The following is a 19,573-nucleotide window of genomic DNA, read 5'->3' as shown; positions in this document are numbered from 1 at the left end:
TCGTCTCTATTTCTCATGAAAGGAGACATTAAAAAGTAAGGAAGATATGCTCCCAACTGTACAATTTTCCCCTGCAATTCACAAAAACCCCACACTTACTTTTTATTTCTTTTTTTTAGACTATTCTAATACTAACATGTGCAATTCAAAAAGCCAATTCATCAGTTACAGAATGAGACTCAGAGCGACACCCAATTGCCCTTTTGTTCCGACTGCGTGAGAGACTAACACGAAACAATTACAGCTGTCATGTTCGCCTGCTATTAGCCCTTCAAGTGGCTAACAAATTACAGCTATTTGAAAGCAGAGGTATGTTCCGCAGTGACATTTCATTTAACAGCGGCAGATGTAAAAAAAAAAAAAACAATGAACTGGGCAGTGTAATTTTACTTCACGGGGCTGTTGAGGACGACTGAGCCGAGGCGTCTTGCTAGATAGGCATGCTGACCCCAGCTCGCGACACATGTTTGCTGCATTACACTAGAGAATGTTTGTGTCACTAAGGGGGACACTGTGGTTTGAACGCTGAACAGTAAACCTGGAGGAGGATGAACAAAGATTCTTGTCCTCTCGGAGACTGAATGTGAAGGACGGTCTGTTTGCGCGCGCTACGTTTTCGTCTGCGGGGCTTGCTGGGAAAAGAAAACATTCACGTGCGCTGATCTAAAGATGTTTATGCTTTTGTCTCATCTGATGTTAAAACATAAATATTTGAAGAGGTCGAAGCTGCTCTAAGCACGTCTGGAAACTTAGTATGCAACATTCATTATGATTTGAATAACCAATGTCTGTAGCAGTGAAGCCATATTAAAGTCCACTGAAGCAGACTGAGCAAATGAAAGAAAGTAATAGCAGCAGAGGAAGAGAGGAAATGGAGTAGAAGAGAATGGGTCTACAGAAGACAAGAGTGAGGGATGGGAGAAGCGCGACTTGGGCTAATGACAGGAGACTGAGGTTTGCGTCCCCTGTATCTAGCATGAATGGATACCATGTTGAATTAGGTCACTCCCTAATGTCAGCACTGGTACTAGAAAAACTCTAACTGCGGAAGGAGATGCATCCAGACTGAATCCGTGTCCGGCCAAGTTTACGGTGACGTGTTTGAAGACCTCCTTGACCATCTATCGCTGCTCAAACCCAATCAAAACTAGGCTTCACAGAGAAAGCAAGATAAAAAAAAAGAGACAGAGAGAGAGAGAGAGAGAGTAGAAATTATTTAGATAAATATCTATTTCTCAGTCACAGTGGTGAGTAGTTTCAAAAAAGTTATATTAAATTAATATTATATTAAAATGTTAAGTGTAGCTACAGATGCTTTTGAAATTAGGGATATTGAAGTTAAACAGAAAAGCTCTGACACGGATATGAGATGAGTAATTGGAGATTTTGTTTTTTCAAAAAAGAGCATTTGCATTGAACTCAGCGTATTATAAATGTTTTATATTGCTCTGATTACATTTTTATGCATGCTTTTGGAATTTTGGAGATTTTTTTTTCATTCTGAAGTCTTGCTGACCTCCGAGCCACCGGTGAAATATTCCGGTTATTGTGATGTATCTGGGTTACATGTCAAAACACAACCCTCCCTCCAAAAGAATCTATACAGATATATGAATGAGAATAACCTTCAAATCCTCTTAGAACATTTTAAATAAAGTTTTTGAATAAACTCTAATCTATAATCCATCCAACATCCCCATATCAGTAATGACTGGGACTTAGTGTAAGCCATGCCATTTAGATTAATACACTCTCTCTCTCTCTCTCTCTCCCCTCCCTTTCTCGTTCTCTCCTCTCTCGCTCTCTCTCTGTCTATCTCCCTATCTCTCTCTCTCTTATTTAGCCTTCACTCTGTCAACACTTGCTGGTTACCCCCCCCCCCCCCCCCCCCCCCCCCCCCCCCACACACACACACACACACACACACACACACACACACACACACACTTACTGTCCGTTCTTTTCCTCTCTCTTTACCCCTGTCCCTGTGCCGTTTGGGACGAGAGGAGACACGTGGGTATCAGACAACACACTGTGCACTACTGGTTGAGCTGCCACACATTCCCCTGTGCATAAAGAACAGAGGGGAGCTGGATTACCACCAAATCCCCAATCATGCTCCGTCACAAAACTATAATGCTGATTCTGCTCACATTTACCAACCTGGTTGCTTTGTTTATATAAATGTAGACCGCAGTTCCGGGGGCTATCACATGTGGGGGGAAGCTCATTTCAAAATCCAGTTATATCAAAACCTATATACTTATTCCAATCAAACCACACATGTTAGCATAGATGGCAAAGCGTGTATTTTGAGGATCTTTCATCCTGAGGCCATTATGACTAATTAACATGTTTAATCCACTAGATGAATTAATAAAGCTCTCTGATGAGCAACTATTATTATTATTATTATTATTATTATTATTATTGAGAGGCTTCTGTTATTATTATAAAAGAAAAAAAGGGGGGCAGTTGTCTATGGTAGAGAATGTAAACCCTGATGAGGCAGAGGGTGATGCTTATGAGAGTGCATTGTGGGAAAGTGGAACTTAACTCAAGAGATGTTCCTTCAGGGACTAAGACTCAGCTCTGTTACTATGATAAATCGACCAGCTCTGCTAGCTCACTTAATATAGGCCCTGCAGACCTTCCCATGAAAAATGACATGGACAAAATATTCTCCCTGTGCTCCAGTGTTGGTCTTTTCTGTTTTTCTCCCAGTTTCACCTGCTGAAAATGATCCGTTTGGAAGTTCCTCTCCGGTGCCGGCAGGGGTATAACTACAGGGGCGCGTGGTAACAAATCTAAGGACCAGATCGGGAGACGGGCACAGATGAAATGATCAGAATGAATTTTCCAGAGGGCTTTTCAGTGCGTCTCAGTTAAACAATCTGGACAAGAAAACCTCCGAGCAAAACACACAGGCTAACCCGAAAGCACATCTCCAGCCCTCTTAATTACACTTGCTAATGGTTTTAGGCAATAATTATTTCTCAGATACAAATCATACACAGCACAGGATTTTATTTTTGTATGTTTAGTGTAAAAACATACGCTGATAAGCCAGTGCTAAAAAAAAAAACTGCTATTGAAAAGGTAAGACAGTTTCCAGCACATTACTCATATTTTTCTCACTCACTTACTTTTTTTTTTTTTCATGTCTTGCTGAACTGAGGTCAGGATTTTTTTTTTAACTCCAACATTGTTTTTCAGTCTGAGAACAATGTGAGTGAAATGGGCACTGTACACCAAGCCAATTTCCAGAGAACATTAGAGCTGACGGCCGGTCACATGGACACAGGAAGAAAAGACAATGAAACAAACACACACACATGTACACATTACATATAAACACACATCCACCCACCCACTCACATAAACACACACACACACACATACACACAAACACACACACACACATCCACCCACCCACTCACACACACACACACACACACACACACACACACACACACACACACACACGCACACACACACGCACACACACACACACTGCTGCTGCTGGCAAATAACACCTGACATGATTGGAGGGAGCATAGGATTCACCACATTCTTTCCTGCTCTCCAGGGAGTATTGTGAATCAAAAGGATAAACACAGGAAGAAAGAGACATCCTTAAAGCCGAAGAGAGGAAAGGAAGAGTGCAATCTCTCTCCTCCACAGACAGGAGAGAGGTCTGCTTAATCTTTCCTGCTGTCTTTAAGCTTTCCAGCACACCTGTTTGTGTGTGAGGAGCCTTGCTCTCCACTGCTCCAGAGGAAAGGAGAGAGCTGGCGTTAACTGATTAGCCTGGGTGTGACTTAACATTGCACAGATTCCCTCGTGGGCCATCTTAACAACTTCATAAAAAGACTTAAAGACAGCCTTTCACAATAGACTCTTCAGTGGTCAAATAACTCGATACCGGTTTTGTCCGTGCTTGTATTGGCGGATATTAAGGGTAGAGATTGGAGAGTGGTTAAATATTCCGGTCTTTTCTGTTGAGGATTAGTTCTCTCTTAGTTGTCAAAGAGACTTTTTCTCTAAATCTGTCAGGAATGGTGTTCACAGAGGCTGTCTTGCGTAAAACTTGTTCGTTTGAGAGGCGTTATGTAGTCTGGGCTAGCTTGACTGCCTTGTGTTGCTTCATTGAAAACTGCATGTAGGCAATGCAGTCATAAGCTTGTCTTAATGTGTTTACCTGCCAAGGTCCGCGAACACATCAGAGATAGCTAATAATACACATAAAATTTTATTTTCCTTCCTCATGTTTCTCTCTCTCTCTCTCTCTCTCTCTCTCTCTCTCTCTCTCTGTCTCTCTCATTAGCAATAGCAGAATAACTCCTTGACAGAATAAAAGTGATGTCTGGCTCAGCTAGCCTTCTTTCATAGATGTCTGTGCTTAATAAAAGCTGTGTGTGCGTGTGAGTGCGTGTGTGAGTGTGAGTGTGTATGTGTGTGTGTAAGTGTTTGTGCGTATGTGTGTGTGTGTGTGAGCGTGTGTGTGTGGAGAGACAGAGAGTCCTCAGGATCATTACACGATGTACACGCATTGCTTTGAGATTGCTGTGACCAGTGTCTAAGAGGAGGAAAGAGGAGGATTTCTCAGGTGTTGATTTAAAGCAGTTTAGTGTGATTAGTGCAATTCCTCTGCACGTTTCCTAGAGGTTAAGCAGCCTACTGCAGAAACGTGAGCAGACCTAGACCTCCTGCTGTCCCTGGTGTGTGTGTGTGTGTGAGAGAGAGAGAGAGAGAGAGATAGAGAGAGGGAACACAATCTGGGAAACATTCTACTATCTCTCTCATCTTGTTACCATTGTAATGATGCCATTACAACGATTACAAACCCAGCCAAAAGTCGTTTAGAGCAAATGAAGGAAGTTTTAGTCCATAAGCCTTTTAGGTGGTGTTGAAAGAAATGCCATTAATCTGCCCTTATAAAAACAGCTGTAACAGGCTAATTAGGGGCAAAAATCTGTTTGAAGAGTTCATTTGAATCACGGGGAGAACAGGGAAATATTCCTTCACAGGAGTAAAAAAGGGAAAGTATGAACTTATTACACCTTTGGAACATAGGTGTTTACCATCGACGATCACAAACAGATTTTCTGCAACCGCCATGGCAGATTTAAGTAGTTAATCACTTGAGTACTATTGCGTGTCTGATGTTATCTGCTGTCAAGGAACAATACTTATTTTAAATTGTCAGATAAATTCACAGATGTCTGGACATTTTTTTCCGTGGTCATCCAAACAGTAATGTTTTCAGTAGATGGAGAGAACAGATCTATTATGTTTGGGTAGGTGTCAGCATGGCACTTAGCGTGGTCAGCTAAAGCAGAGAACTAAGGGCCGTGGAGCTGTACGGTGATCAAACACCACCGCACTCCCAGCTAATTACTTCAGCAGCCCATGTCCAATATGTCATCAGTTTCCCACTTTAGTTACATACAACATAAACACACACAGACCGACAGAGAGACAGACACATGCACGCGCACGCGCACGCGTACACACACACACCACATGTACAAAGAGCCTTTCAGTTGTTCACTACCCACTCTCATCTCAGACTAATGAGGCATTGCACATATACATGATTCTGCGTGTGCCTAAGCATGTGTGCTTGTGTGTGTGTGTGTGTGTGTGTGTGTGAGAGAGAGAGAGAGAGAGGGAGAAAGAAAGAAAGAAAAGAGATGGATGGACACTGAGCAAATCACACTGTCACTCTATCTTTTGTTGTCCTTTTATCTACCAAGCTTTCTGTTCATCACGCTTCTCTCCCTGCTTTCCAAAGAGAGGGGTTAAAAAGAAAAGGCATGCATCTGCAGCTGAAAAGACAGCATATGGCAATGCTTAGACAAGACTTTCCAGATTTGATGGAGAAAAAGAAAGAAAAGGAGAAAGAGGACCAAGCAAGAAAAAAAAGGAGAGAGAGAGAGAGAGAAGAAAGAGAGAAAGAGAGAGGCTACTAAAGACAAGTCATAATCAGAATGAAAGAAAACAGACAGAAGGAGGGAGTGAGAGAGAAAGTGAGGAAAAACCCGGCACCTCAGGCAAGCTACGCCATTCTGTGCTGAACAGCTGGACAGAGCCTGGGCTACGGCGGCTAAAATAACTGCTGTAATTTGGCACTTGATCCATCCTACGGAGTACGCTACTCATTTTATCCCTCCTCATTATGCCTCATTCACGCATGGGCTCCGCTCCACAATCCAACCTGATGGCTCAAAATAATTACTCCTCACAACTGCTCTGCAGCGTTTATGCACATCCATATGTTTTTTTGTTGTTGCTAGATTTTTTACACTCTCTCTCTCTCTCTCTAGCTCTCTTGCTCTCCCACTCTCTCACTCTCTCTCGCTCTCTATGGTTTTGTTCAGCGCAATGTTGTATCCAGGAAAACAGGCCTTAAGCACCGTTTTGACTTGACTGGCTTTCTGTAATCTGGAGTGAGACTTCATTCATATGGTATGGATGTCTCTGTGGCATTGGCTTCTGGCTGAGTGGAAATGCTTGAATTAAGTGTCTGACACTTGGCCCTCTAAACCACTGCTACAACAACCACTCCCACTCCCCACCCTCCACACCCCCAGTCCCACCACCCCCCCCTCCACCCCCCCACCCCTCGTACGCACATCATTCCCCCCAGCAATGCTCTCACGGGACCTTACGTGCTTGAGGGTCAAAGTTCACCCCTTGGAAAAGGGGAGTTGGACAGCAGGGAAAGGGCTGAGGGAAGAACAAAGGATGATGCAGGAGGAGGGGAACTGAGGACAGCATCTTTTGTGAGTATTGATGAACATTATGGATACAAACTAGTGGCAGCGTCAGGAAACTATAAGCATGATCATCTGCAGGGTTGGATGGGTGTGGCTGATGGGGGAAGGGTCCTATTGGAGTCAATGCCCTCTTCCTGCCTATGCGTTATCGCTCAACACAATGATCACAGGGGGAAAAAAAAGACCGGCCCTGTCGATTAAGATCTGTGTGTGTGTGTGTGTGTGTGTGTGTGTGTGTTGGTGTGTGTGGGGGGGGTATTTTAGGCAGTGACATCTGACGTTGAAGGCCTGCTGTGTATCACTCATGCATTAGTTGAGTCCAAAAGAAGACAGCAGAATTGTGCAAGTACTTACAAAGCAGTGAGAGCACATGTAAAGCACAGGGTCAAGACAGTGGGTCTCTGCAGAATGTCTGATTTAGTTCCAGGGGGCTCATTCTAACAATCATGACTGGTTAGAAGATAATTAGAACTAAATAAAGATTACACCACACACAACAGAACAGTGGGCTGGCAATTAAGACTGTGAAATGTTTTGATAAAGTCTAGAACTGGACCCCTTAGAAAACATTTGAGAATACCCGTTTGGGATAGCGTGTGAAATCTAAAATGAGGTCCGGAAAAAGAGCCTGTTTCATCGTTCACACTCTCTCCTCCCTCCATATTCGAGCGAAATAAAAACTTGATATTGTGAATTAAAAAAATTCATGCTTTTCTTGTCTCCTGTCAAATAGTTTTCTCGCTACCTCTTTAAGTAGTACTGTGAGAAAGTGAGCAGAGACCCTCAGAGAACCCTCCTCCTGTTTTCATACATCAGAGGCGTACGCCTAGCTTCCTCCTGAGGGAAATATTGGAATTCTCTCCTTTCCAATCATATCCCTCCTCACTGTTGGCTAATATAAGCACAGCAGGGGGTAGGTCTATTTGTCAAAGGCCCGAAATTTATTGTGGTTCCGTCACAATTTGATGCGGTCCTAGATGAGACCCCATGGGCAAACATACACTCCCTTTATGCCTCGTGCCCTGGTTTTCCCCCGTGCTGCCGTAGACCTGGGGTTAGGAGTGTGTCCTGGAATTGTTAATTTGGTGATAGAGAATTTCATGAAGTCAAAGGTCATGCGCAGTAACCGCAGAAAATAATATTGTAGTCAGAATTTATCTTCGTGGTTGTTGTTTGGGGAACAACAATACTGCAGTAACGTTTTGATGAAAATAATTTGCATTGCAAATAATACTCCACCTGCTTAAATATATTATCATAGTTAAAGCTCTACCATAAACCATAGTTTGTGTGTGTGTCTGTGTGTGTGTGTTTGTGTGTGTGTGTGTACGTAGGCAAACAAAAACAGGGTTCAGCGGTATGTAGGTTAACTTGCTCCAGCCAATCTGTTCCACCACTCTCTCTCTCTCTCAACTCTTAATCTCCTGCACTCAGCCTGGCTTCTCTAAAGAGGCAGAGCAGGCGAGTACAGCCAAAGGACTTCCCCACTGCACAAAACCACTGGCTCTCATGGGACAAATAACTGCAAATCACACAGTTCTCCACGAGCAAAGCAACTTTTTGCATAATATAACAAATGAAGCATAAGAAATCAATAAATGGATATGAAGGGATAACAGAGAAACTGTTGGAGGAGAGTATATTGGCTGGACGATTCTATGAGCAATAGGATACTACGGTTGTTGTAGTTGTTCGAGCCAACTGTACTCAAAGTATGAAGTAAAATCAACCCAGTATCAGTCTGGTCAAGGCAGTTTCAGTCGGATCCCTTCACAGATCCTAAACGAGTGGAGATGGCTCTCCACTTACACTGTCGTCTTAATCCTGTCTAGGCGTGAGCCAATGCATTGATCAGTTCCAGCCCCAGCAGAACACCAGTGGTCCCAGTGAAACCAGTCCATTGATCTCGAAGCCTCTCCACCCATCTCCAGCTGAGTCAGCAGCGAAATGACCCATTGATTCTCCTGGCTCTGCTGAAGAACCACTCAACCCCTGTCGGTCAGTCACCCCCACCCTCCCCCCGAAGCACCCAAATCGGGCTTGTTCTCTTACAGCGCTACCCCCCATTACTTTCTCTATCCCGTGCATGACTAACACCATGCCTCCCCCCTCAGCATGTGGTGTTGTCTCACACTGACTGCAGAGAGAAAAAAAGAGAGAGAGAGAGAGAGAGAAGGGGGCACCACCCAAATGTTGAGGGCAATACCCCATGTAAGCACCACCATAAGGGGAATTATCCCTGCTGTATTTACACTCAATAGAAACAGGCAAGTCTGTCATTTTAAAGCTCTTCAGTAGTGCGTTCAGTCTGTAAACACCATATCAAAATCATTTACACTACAAATGCTGCTGTTTCTCTCAAATCAGCAAATTCATGCAAGTAGAACATGAAAACATCTTTCAAATCCTCTTGCCTCGGTGTGTAATACAGTATCTGACCCAAGCTCATTAATTTTTCATGCTTGCTATACAGATATTCATGTGTTGTATTATGATAACATCGTATTGATTCTGGTTCAAGTTTCCCTTGAAGCTGAAGCCAATAATCCTCCAATTCATCGAAGTGAATGAGCGAGCTACGCACCAGGCATGAGTCTAGCAGAGCGTTTTCTCACCAAAAAGAGACTGCAGAACATGTTCACGATTCTTAACACTTCTTATCCAAAGAGGCTGCACACTGTGTATGTGTTTTACAACAGAACTACTTCAGTATACACTTTGATTTCTTCCGTTAGTCACACAAACATTTAAGAGAGCAAAGTCAGACAGCAAATTTTAACTTTTCTTTTTTTTTTTCACCTTGATTTTTAGGCAAAAATCTCCCATAAAATCCGAAGGAGAGAAGTTAAAACCAGCATCCTGAACGCGCAAAACAAGCATCATTTCTCCACTCATTTGTAAAAATACAGTCGGATAAAAGAGCCTCTTTTTGAGGAGACTAATGGTGCTCATAACAGAAACAAGACAACCTGATCACCAGTAACATCCCGCGCTCACTTGAGTCACTATGTTTTAAGGGCACCGTGGAAAAGGAGCGTGAACATGAGTGAGTTCAATGAAACAAGGGGTTTTCTAAGATTTTTTTTCCAGCTCATTGAAACGAATAGACTTACCTGTTTGCCAGATGTAAACAGGTTTGTTGTTGTTGTTGTTCGCGACGGTTTGCGCCTGGACATCCAAGAGTCCCAAAAAGAGCAAGACAACCCTCAGTAGGGAGGAGAGCACCCCGTTCGGAGTGCCCCCTCTCCCCGCAGCCCTGCCGGCCAGCCCCATGGCTTCAGCACGGCCAGTAAGATCCGCACAACAACAATGTAGCCAAAAAGAGTAGAAAAACCTCATTCACTAGCTCAAGCACGCACACACGCACACACACACACACTCTCAGAGACGTGTGTATGGACAGATGGGTGAAGGGGAAACGTGTGCTGCTATTGTCCCCTCTCTCTCTCTCTCTCTCTCTCTCTCTCTCCCCCTCTCTCTCCCTTGCTCTCTCTCTCTCCCCCTCTTTCTCTCTCTCTCTCTCTCTCTCCCCCTCTTTCTCTCTCTCTCTCTCTCCTCTCTCGCTTTTCTCTCTCTCTCTCTCTCATGCGGGGTGCCGCGCTTCCTCCAGGAAAGGGTAATCCGCTCTTCTCTCTCTCCTCCCCTCCCCAACCTCTTTCTGTTTCTTTCCCTCTCGCCCGGTTCTTTTTTCTCTGTGTTTTTCTCCTATCTTTCTTTTTTTCTGTAGACTGAGTCAGTGAAGGAGAATGAGGTCTGAGTGGGTGAAATAAAGAAAGGAACAATAGATCCCTCAGTACAGTCTGCCGCTAGTGCTGCTACTGCGTCCTGTCTGCACCGCGCTGATGCAGCACCTCCCACTTTCTCTCTCTCTCTCTCTCTCTCTCTCTCTCTCTCTCTCTACCTCTTACTCTCCTCCTGTCTGTCCCTCTTCCCTCCCTCTCTCTCCCCTCACTGATTGTACTGTGCTCACCTGCTTTCTCTCTGTCTCCTTCCCTCTCTCTCTCTCTCTCTCTCTCTCTCTCTGTCTACTCTCTCTGTTTTCCACAAAACAGATGTAGACAGCTGCAGACAGGCAAGAGGAGGTGTGACTGTGTGTATCCGTTCATACAATTTAGGATCAGCTAAAAGAGAGGAACAGGGTCATTGCACCAGCTGGGACCAAAAGCTATAAAGAGATTCACAAGAGAGAGATGCGTCTGTCTGTATGTGTGTACGTGTGTGTGTGTGTGTGTGTGTGTGTGTGTGTGTGTGTGAGAGAGAGAGAGAGAGCGAGAGAGAGAGAGAGAGAGAGAGGGATGGGGGAAGAAGGTGGAAAAGGAGGAGGTTGGGAGGAGTAGTCAGGGTAAGTGTCCCATATGAGAAAAAGAAGACAGAAAAACAGTAGAGGGAGAGTTGTGGAGATCTTTATGAATAATTGAAGGGAGACCCTTTTGACCTTGTATGATATCTAAGCCATGGAAAAATACATTTATGAAGAACTGACTTCAAAATCAATAGCGGGATGCTACCAAATGTCTCGTGCTCAGCCTCAGTGCAAATTCACTGTTTGACAAGAATGTTCTAGATCAAACCCCTAGATTCAACGTCTAGAGCTGAGTTACTATGAAAATGAAAAAGACTGGAGGGAACGGACATAGCTCTTGATTTTATAGCCTTAACAAATACAAGGCTATATAACCTAAGAATCATTCATTTAAAAAAAAAAACACTTGCTTTGTTATGCATCCCATTTAAAATGAAAAGAGTTTACAGTGTTGTAAAGCAGATCTACTTATTACATATGATTCAAATGTCATTCAAATTTGTGTTCTTACAAAAGGTGCTAAACAGTGTACCATGTGCTGCTTTCAACTAAGGGCCTCTAGTTTGTCGTTCTGCTAATAAATATACCCCCCCTTGATCCCAAATGTGTCCTCTTTGTAGCCCTCAACCCTCCCACCATACCCCCCCCCCTTCTTTACCCACTCAGCCTGACCCCAGCTAACGTCCGTTTCAGTTGTTTCACAGCTATTAGGTTCATAAAAGAAACTGCTCACCCCCTGCTAACCACGCACAAGCTTAGCAAACCGCTGAACAAATTAGCCAAGCTTGGGCAGCAACAGACGGCCAGCACCCCAAATTAAACTCCTCCCAAACCCCACTTATAGACACACACTCACACTCACACACACACACAGGAACACATAAATAGAGCTTGCAGGCTGGCACACAGCCTGGGTCATGCCCTCTTTTGGACTAACAGAAACACGTGCCAGGTGCTAGTACAATGACGTCTCTTCGCCTGAGAAGAAAGGGGAATAGTCTCTCATGTAGTCATGAAGAATTCACTCAGTAACTTTCCATCTTGTACTTATTCTGGGAGGAAAAGCTTTTTGGGAACCACGACGACATAATTTTGTGTTATTGATGCAAAATTTTGAATGGAAGGATCCATTCAACAGAATTGAGAAATTCAAGAAAGATAGGGTATTTTCTAACAAACATATGTTAGTGTGTGGTTATAATAAGACTATATATTGCCATGCTAAAAAAAGATGATCTCTTTGCTGTGAAACTACATATATATATATATATATATATATATATATATATATATATATATATATATATATATATATATATATATATATATATATATATATACTTCTGCACGAAAGATTAGCCACTGTTAGTCCATGGTTTGTGACGTATTCATATCTCACCAAAGATTCATGATAACTTCAGCATCATCTTTCAGCAAATCAGCTGAACATTGGTATTTCAGTTGGCAAAGAGTGATGCAGCTTATTGTAATTTGTCAAAATATGTGCAAATTTTGGCTAACTTTATTAAGTCTAGAGATCTTGCTTGAGGTATATTTTGTACATTCCATTTATGTTATTATGTGGGCCTATTATTAAATGAATTGATTTTTTTTTTATTCACTTAGCTCCATTAGTTAAAGTATTAGTTATTGTATGCTTAGACATACATAAATGAGCCTACACTGTAATAGCCTACAGTGTTACTTTATCCCAAGTTAAACACAGTGGCAGTATAGTAGTACAAGTAACAAGAAATATTTTAATCCGTTTTATATATTCTCATGACAAGCATAGAAGTATAATGAAATATATTAACATTTCATTTAATAAACTTTGATTCTTTTTTTTTTCTCTTCCTCTCTGTTTGTCTCACACACATCTTTAGTTAATCCTGCAAGAAGGCAAATCTAAGATAACCTCCCTTTAATCTCTTGAAAAGGCTCCTTGCAATTGGGTTTAACTTTAACCTACTGCAAAGGATCTTCTGCTTTTGAAATGTTTGGTAAAATTGGATTTGCTCCCCAGTTCGAGGTTAAACAGGTCAACCAGTATAAGCACGAGATGATCTCACAAAAATCTCAGTTTACTACAATTGGCAGAGTGTATTTGTATTTGTTTGTGTGTTCAGGATTTACGAATGTACATTTGTATGCATGTATTCATCACCAAACTGAAATTAGTTTCGGAGTTTCTCTGCTACAGTTGACACGGCTGAACTTAAGTGGTTTCCCTACAACTAACAAAGCCCTATGGCCTGACAATTATACAATGTGACAGAAAGCTAGAGAGTGAGAAGAAAGGTACAGAAAGGGCAGAGAGGCTGATGTTGGCATTACTGGTCTGTAAGGCGACTGAGATTAGCGGGGAATCAGCTGGGTAGGATTACGGGTTCAGCTGTTCTAGCTTTAAGACTACGCACAGTGCAGCTCGCTGAGATAAACCAGCCTGACTCATCTCCACAGGTGGAGGGGTGGAGAAGGAAATACGGACAGGAATGAAGATCCACAAAAACAGAGCCAGAACGAGAAAATAATATGAACAGAACCCCCCCCCCCCCCCCCCCCCCCCCCAAAAAAAAAAAGTAGAAAAAAAAAACACACGGCGAGACAAAGAAATGAACAGAAGAACTAAGAGGGAAAAGTTGCAGGCCAAATGTGGAAACTAGGGACTGTGACTTGAGTGAAAGGGCTGCGCAAGGAGGGGAGTGTGTGGTTGTGCAAGACATGATGAAAAGGAGTGGGCATACACACATCACACATATACACACACACACACATGCTGACAGGATGATGTGTGTATGATATATGACTCACATCAAAGATACCTCATAATAATTACGGGAGCAATATAAAGGATGAACCTGAGAGCATTGACACTGTCTATTAGCTCTCAACAAACGATGGACTGCTCTTTGTTTGTTTACGCATTCATTTAACAAAAGCATATGTAAAAACAGGCTAGCTAATAAAATGTGGGCAGCTTCCTCCAAAGATTAAGTAGACACAGCAAAGGCAAATTACGTTCTACAAATATAAACACTCGCATGAAAGGAGTAAATCCACCGCTCACTTTGAGAAAAGACAAATTTTAACGCAGAACGTATTAATCACAGTAGTGCCTTGGTAAACATTAAGATAAGTTCTAGATAACACACAAAACATTAGCAGAGTGTGGAAATGCCAAAAGATCTATTCCAGGAATATACTGCAATATGGCAATAAAGCAGCAATATACCAGAGATCTACTCATATTGTTGGTCTGTGAGTTGAGCTGAACGGATGCTAATGGGTACTTCTTTTTTTTACCAATGGATGTTTATTACAAATGCAAGCAAAAAAAAAAAAAAAAAAGCTATTAGATGAAATGGACAGTACTGACTATATGCATCAAGAAGTGTTAAATTTAAAAGCATTTTTGGCTGAGACATTAAATGATAACAGATTTAAAGATGCTGTAGATTTAGACACTGCATTACACACCCTCACTTGCTGACACCAGGTCATTAACATGCTATAATATTTAAACAATATTTGTAAGGCCAACTGTACTACAGAGATAAAATTATATATTATTAATAAATATTATTATTTTCAGCCAAAGAGATTCTGCACTAATATTGTATAGCTTGTACAGTGTTTCATGAATACACTGTAGAGTGCAATAAAATTGGTGCCATTTTCATGGCAACGTGACAATTAAACTAACATGTCACAAGACAGTTTCTCCCCTGTTGTTTATTTATGGAGTGACTGTCACAGGAGGACAAAGGTTACAGAAGTTATGATGGGTATTGTACCATGGAAGCTTAAATGTAGTCCTGCGGTGTTAACACCAAATCTAAATCAAACAGACAGCCCGGGCACAAAACACCATTGCCCCAGTCCAGTGTTTTTGTTTTGAAGCAAGAGCCGACTGTCTGATTCATTTTTCAAACAGCTGGAGGGGGGGTGGGGCAATCGACTGGGAACTGGCCAATGAAGTAGGAGGGGCGTGCTCATCCAAGCTGATCCAATTTGTATATGCAAATATCACCAGAGCTGCAAGAGGAAAATGGGAAGACAATGAGACATTTAAAAAAAAATAGCGATGCCTAATATCATTTAATTTTTAGAGTTAAGTCAAATAATAGATTTGAAGGCACTTTATAAAAAGAGTCCAGAATCAGAACAGGGGCTTGTAAGACATCTTCGGAGAGAGAGAAAGGAAAACACTGTTGAAAAACATCACTTTTAGCAAAATTTTAGCTAAAACATTTATCAGTTTTACACTTTTATAGAAATGAACAGAAATAGTGAATACTAATGTTTTGTACAGCATACTATGAATGACAGTGAATCCAACCAAGGATACTTCATTAATGTGCTCATAAGAGTCTGTATTTCAGATACAGACAATTTTCCCAACAATATTCAATTCAAATCTTATTTCAAATCAGTCTCAAATATCTTTCTGATGTTATTGACCATCAAGCATAAAACCTTTACTGTTCAACAGAACAGGAACTATCTCTAATTCAATTGTAAGCCACACCATCCGTTGTTTACGTCAAGGTTTGACAGATCAGAAGTAATGCGTTCCAATCCTTAAAGCTCTAAATAGGTTGTCCCCCAATCCTTCCCCCAATAATGGACCTTAACCCCCCACCATAAATGCTAATCCAAGCAGCTCATATCTGTCAAGGCAAATCATGCCTGAAATGAGTTCAGTCAGGCGAACTACCTCACACCAGAACCAGAGAACCAGAACTCCTCTTCCAATCCCTGCCACACTCCCATTGTCTCCTGCCTCACTGACTCCCAGACTATAACCAGATTGGGAACAAAGCCATCAAGAAGTCCCCCCTCTTTTCATGCCCCTCCAAACCTCACTTCACACGGCATGCAAACGAGGGGGGGGGGGGGGGGGGTAGACATTTCAGAGAGGATTTCAAATGGGGTTTACCAACCACTCCTCTTCAAGCAACATAAGGCTGGTCCTCATGGGACTCCAAACCAAACAAATAATGGGGGGGGGGGGGGGGGGTTGCTATCCTTCTACCCATTGATCTGCATTTCACACAATATATGCCAGCTGGACTTCATAAAATATTTTTTGCGCGTGCACACACACACACACACACACACACACACACACACAGAAAATGTCATTTTTGTTGGGGCTGTTGTTTTTTTTTAAAAGGGGGAAAGAGGGCAATTATCAGCCAGAAAATATAATTATATGCTTTCTGAACAGCTCGTTGTAAATGAATTTTCAGCTGAAATCAGATAGATATGCAAATGCAGCAGGAGGTCAGATATTGACCAACCAGGGTCTTGCACAGTGGCGATAGGAGCAAATGAATGTGACCCGTCCTGTTTGGGCTCATCTTTAAACAAGCCGGGTCTAAACCCCTGCCGAGGGGAGGGAGCGTGTGCTCCATTGATTCGTTCTTTAATGACCTTGTCTACAAGATGTAGTGCAGCAGTATGACTATCTGTCTGTGTCTACTCGGAGAGTTGGGAGGAGGGGACAGGTGTCCGCGTTGATGACTGAAAACAGAGGGGAATTTTAGGCCTGCCCGTGACTGGGGGGGAGTAGGGTCACAGGTACTGTCCCCTGGGTGAGAACATCCGGCTTGGTTGTCAGGATGGGACGTGTATCTGCGATGTCACTGGAGATGGAACATCTGCCACCAGTTTCCAGTAAAACCTGTCCTAATCCACAGCTCCTGTGAAGGTGACTTACTGTAAGGGTAATGTTCAAAAAACCGCCTTCACCCCAGCCCTATGCATCATATCAACTACTAGAAAATAGTATCTTATAAAGGATCTTACACATTCAAAATTGTATGACACTATAGATATAAGATTTCATAGGTCTTTATATTATGTGAGCTTTACATAAGGTTGTATGTAATAAATCAATGTTACATTGATTTATTACATATCGATGTTACATTTACAATATTCCTTAAATACACATAATACATTATTTCCATATTCAAGATTTTCCACTTGTTACAATGAAGACAACAGATTGTGATAAGAATTACACCTATGTCAATGAGCCATCAATGATTTCATGAATATTTTCAAACAAACCTCATTTTACCACGCATATCAAACTAAGGAATGCTAAACCTGTCACAAAATAACACAAAGCCGGAGTGATAAGCTGCTTTTTCTCACGGACAAGGCCAGTGATTGAATGTGTGTCTGGTGAACAGACAGAGACAGTTGTAATGATTCCTTATCATTCGGTCTGCGGAAGGTGCTTAGAGGTGCACTATGCACCCTAAAGATTGGATGACTCATTTAGGTCGTGCTGCACACTCATCTCTGTCAGCCTGCCACATCACTGTTTGACAGAGACTACCTGTCAGCCATAGCAACCCAAGAGGCAGTCAGCAGGCAGAGTGACCCTGCTGACAGAGCCATGGAGACTGCGCCGGGGGTTCACATGACACACTGACAAACGTGTTTTCCCTGTCAATGACAAATGCTAGCTCTAACATAATAAAACACACTCACACACACACTCACACACACACACACACACACACACTTTAGATTATCACCACAGGACACTAGCCATGGATGTGCATTTCCACACAATATGCTACTATGTTTGTTCTCCTTCTTACGTGTTTAATTTGTCACTGACCACAACTCAGAACCTTCTCTTATCTTGGTCTATGCAGTCATATTACAAACCATATCTGATTATTCAGATCTCCATTTACATAAGCCATTGGTATCAGAGTAATAGGAACAACAGCAGGAATAAAGCACGTACGGAAGCTGGCTCTATCAGGAACGTCTGTGGGTGTCTTCCCACATAAAACCAGCACTGTCACTCAATTCCTTATCTTATCTCTCCACACGTTGCATTTGATTGATTTATAATTTCATCCAGTGCAAACAGACTGAATGAAATCTTGTCCATCTGAAGCTTGTGTTTTTGCGAACCCTGTATGCCTAGGCATTCACACACTGAGCCCTCTTCCATTTAATTCAATTCATTCCCACAAAATTAATGCCATTAGCGAGGCATTTTGTGACTAAACGCTTTGGCCAGGCATCCGGTCTGCCAATCCTCAGTGGAATTTAAAGGATGCTGACTCTGAGTGACCAGTGTGGACAGATAGCACAAATCAACAGCTGTCATCTCCTGCCCACCACTCCAACGAGAGAAGGGTTATTGATCACTTACGTGGATCGATCTGACGAGAGACGTGGAGGCTCTGGTAGTGGGAGCTGCTGCTGTGGTGACTAATCAATTTCTGTGTCCATTTTTTAGACGTGACGCTTCACACTAGGATGTTGGTAAAAGAGTTTAAGGGCTGGATTCGTCACGTAACTAGAATTTTAGCGTATTTCTCTTTTGGCTGTAAAATGTTGCTGTGTTTATCTTCGGTGTCATTTTCAAAGGAACTAACACATCCTGCCACACTAAACATGGTTCTTTGTGGTTAACGTAGAGGCGATACACACTTGAGAACTTGTTTCTCATTTGTCAAGATATTTTTAGTCTTAACAACACTGATGGTGTCTTGGCTTGTTCGCTCTCTCTTTAACGTCTGGAGCTCACAACTTTTGCTTGTTAGCAGGTGAGGGGCCTAACTCTTGAAGCGCTCTGTATCCTAGCAACAGCTCGCGAACTCACTCCCATCCCAGCTTAGTGTCAAAGTGAAGAGCCAAGAAAGGGCCTCTTTCCAGCTGATTGGGAATGATCAAGGGAAATTTTTTGACTCCGGCAAATGTCCTGTGAGTTTGTTAAGCCCCCAAGGAGCTGTCCACACGGGAGAGAGAGAGAGAGAGAGAGAGAGAGAGAGAGACAATTCATTTATATTCATATTTCTCATGCATAGCTGTCATATTGCAAAAGGAGGACAAATCCCTCTGAACGTCTGAGATCTCTAAGTGCACATGTGGGCGGCACATGTAAGTAAATGACTGCAGAACATGACTAACTGGATCAATAAGTATTACCAAGAATAGAGCTGGAAAAAAAATGAATGTGTTAGACAAAAAATGAAATCTTCATTGGTAACAATGCTTATAAATGCAAAAAAACCCCAAAAAACGACAACTTAAGAATTGCTGAAATTAATACATGTAAGGCATAAGACTATAAGAGCATGGTGTTAAGAGCCGCCAAAAAATGAAACTCCGGATTGTAAATACTCAGAGACCCACTGCGACTTTTGGGAGTAGAAATTGATGGTAAGTTTAAAAAAGTCAACCCTCTGAAAATAAGACCCCCCCCCCACCCCCAACATCCTTTTAATTACAGTGAGAGGAAATTTCTCATAACTGGAGCATGGGAATGTGCTCGTTTTCATCTTCCTCACTTTGAACGTGCTGTTTTTCCCCTTCCCCCCATTTTCGCGCCCACCCAGCCTCCAACCCCCTGCGACCCCCGGATTCTCCCGCTCAGCCTGCCAATGAGAGAGCATCAGTGGCATTCCTTCCCAGAGACAGCGAGCTTCAGGTCTGGGGCGGCTCC

General features: G+C 42.5%; 1 protein-coding gene across 1 annotated transcript in view; it reads right to left on the bottom strand.

Moving 5' to 3' along the window:
• thsd7aa (thrombospondin, type I, domain containing 7Aa) overlaps positions 1-10,055 on the bottom strand; it is an 83,543-nt gene extending 73,488 nt beyond the window's left edge. Inside the window, exon 1 of the mRNA XM_030789120.1 lies at positions 9,896-10,055. Within this exon, the coding sequence (XP_030644980.1) occupies positions 9,896-10,055 (160 nt within the window). The remainder of the gene's footprint in view (positions 1-9,895) is intronic.
• Positions 10,056-19,573: the final 9,518 nt, after the last annotated feature.

Source organism: Chanos chanos, chromosome 12 (assembly GCF_902362185.1).
Source record: "Chanos chanos chromosome 12, fChaCha1.1, whole genome shotgun sequence".
NCBI classification, from domain to species: Eukaryota; Metazoa; Chordata; class Actinopteri; order Gonorynchiformes; family Chanidae; genus Chanos; species Chanos chanos.
The sequence above is the reverse complement of the archived record's forward strand: the minus strand, read 5'-3'. Positions and strand labels throughout refer to the sequence as shown.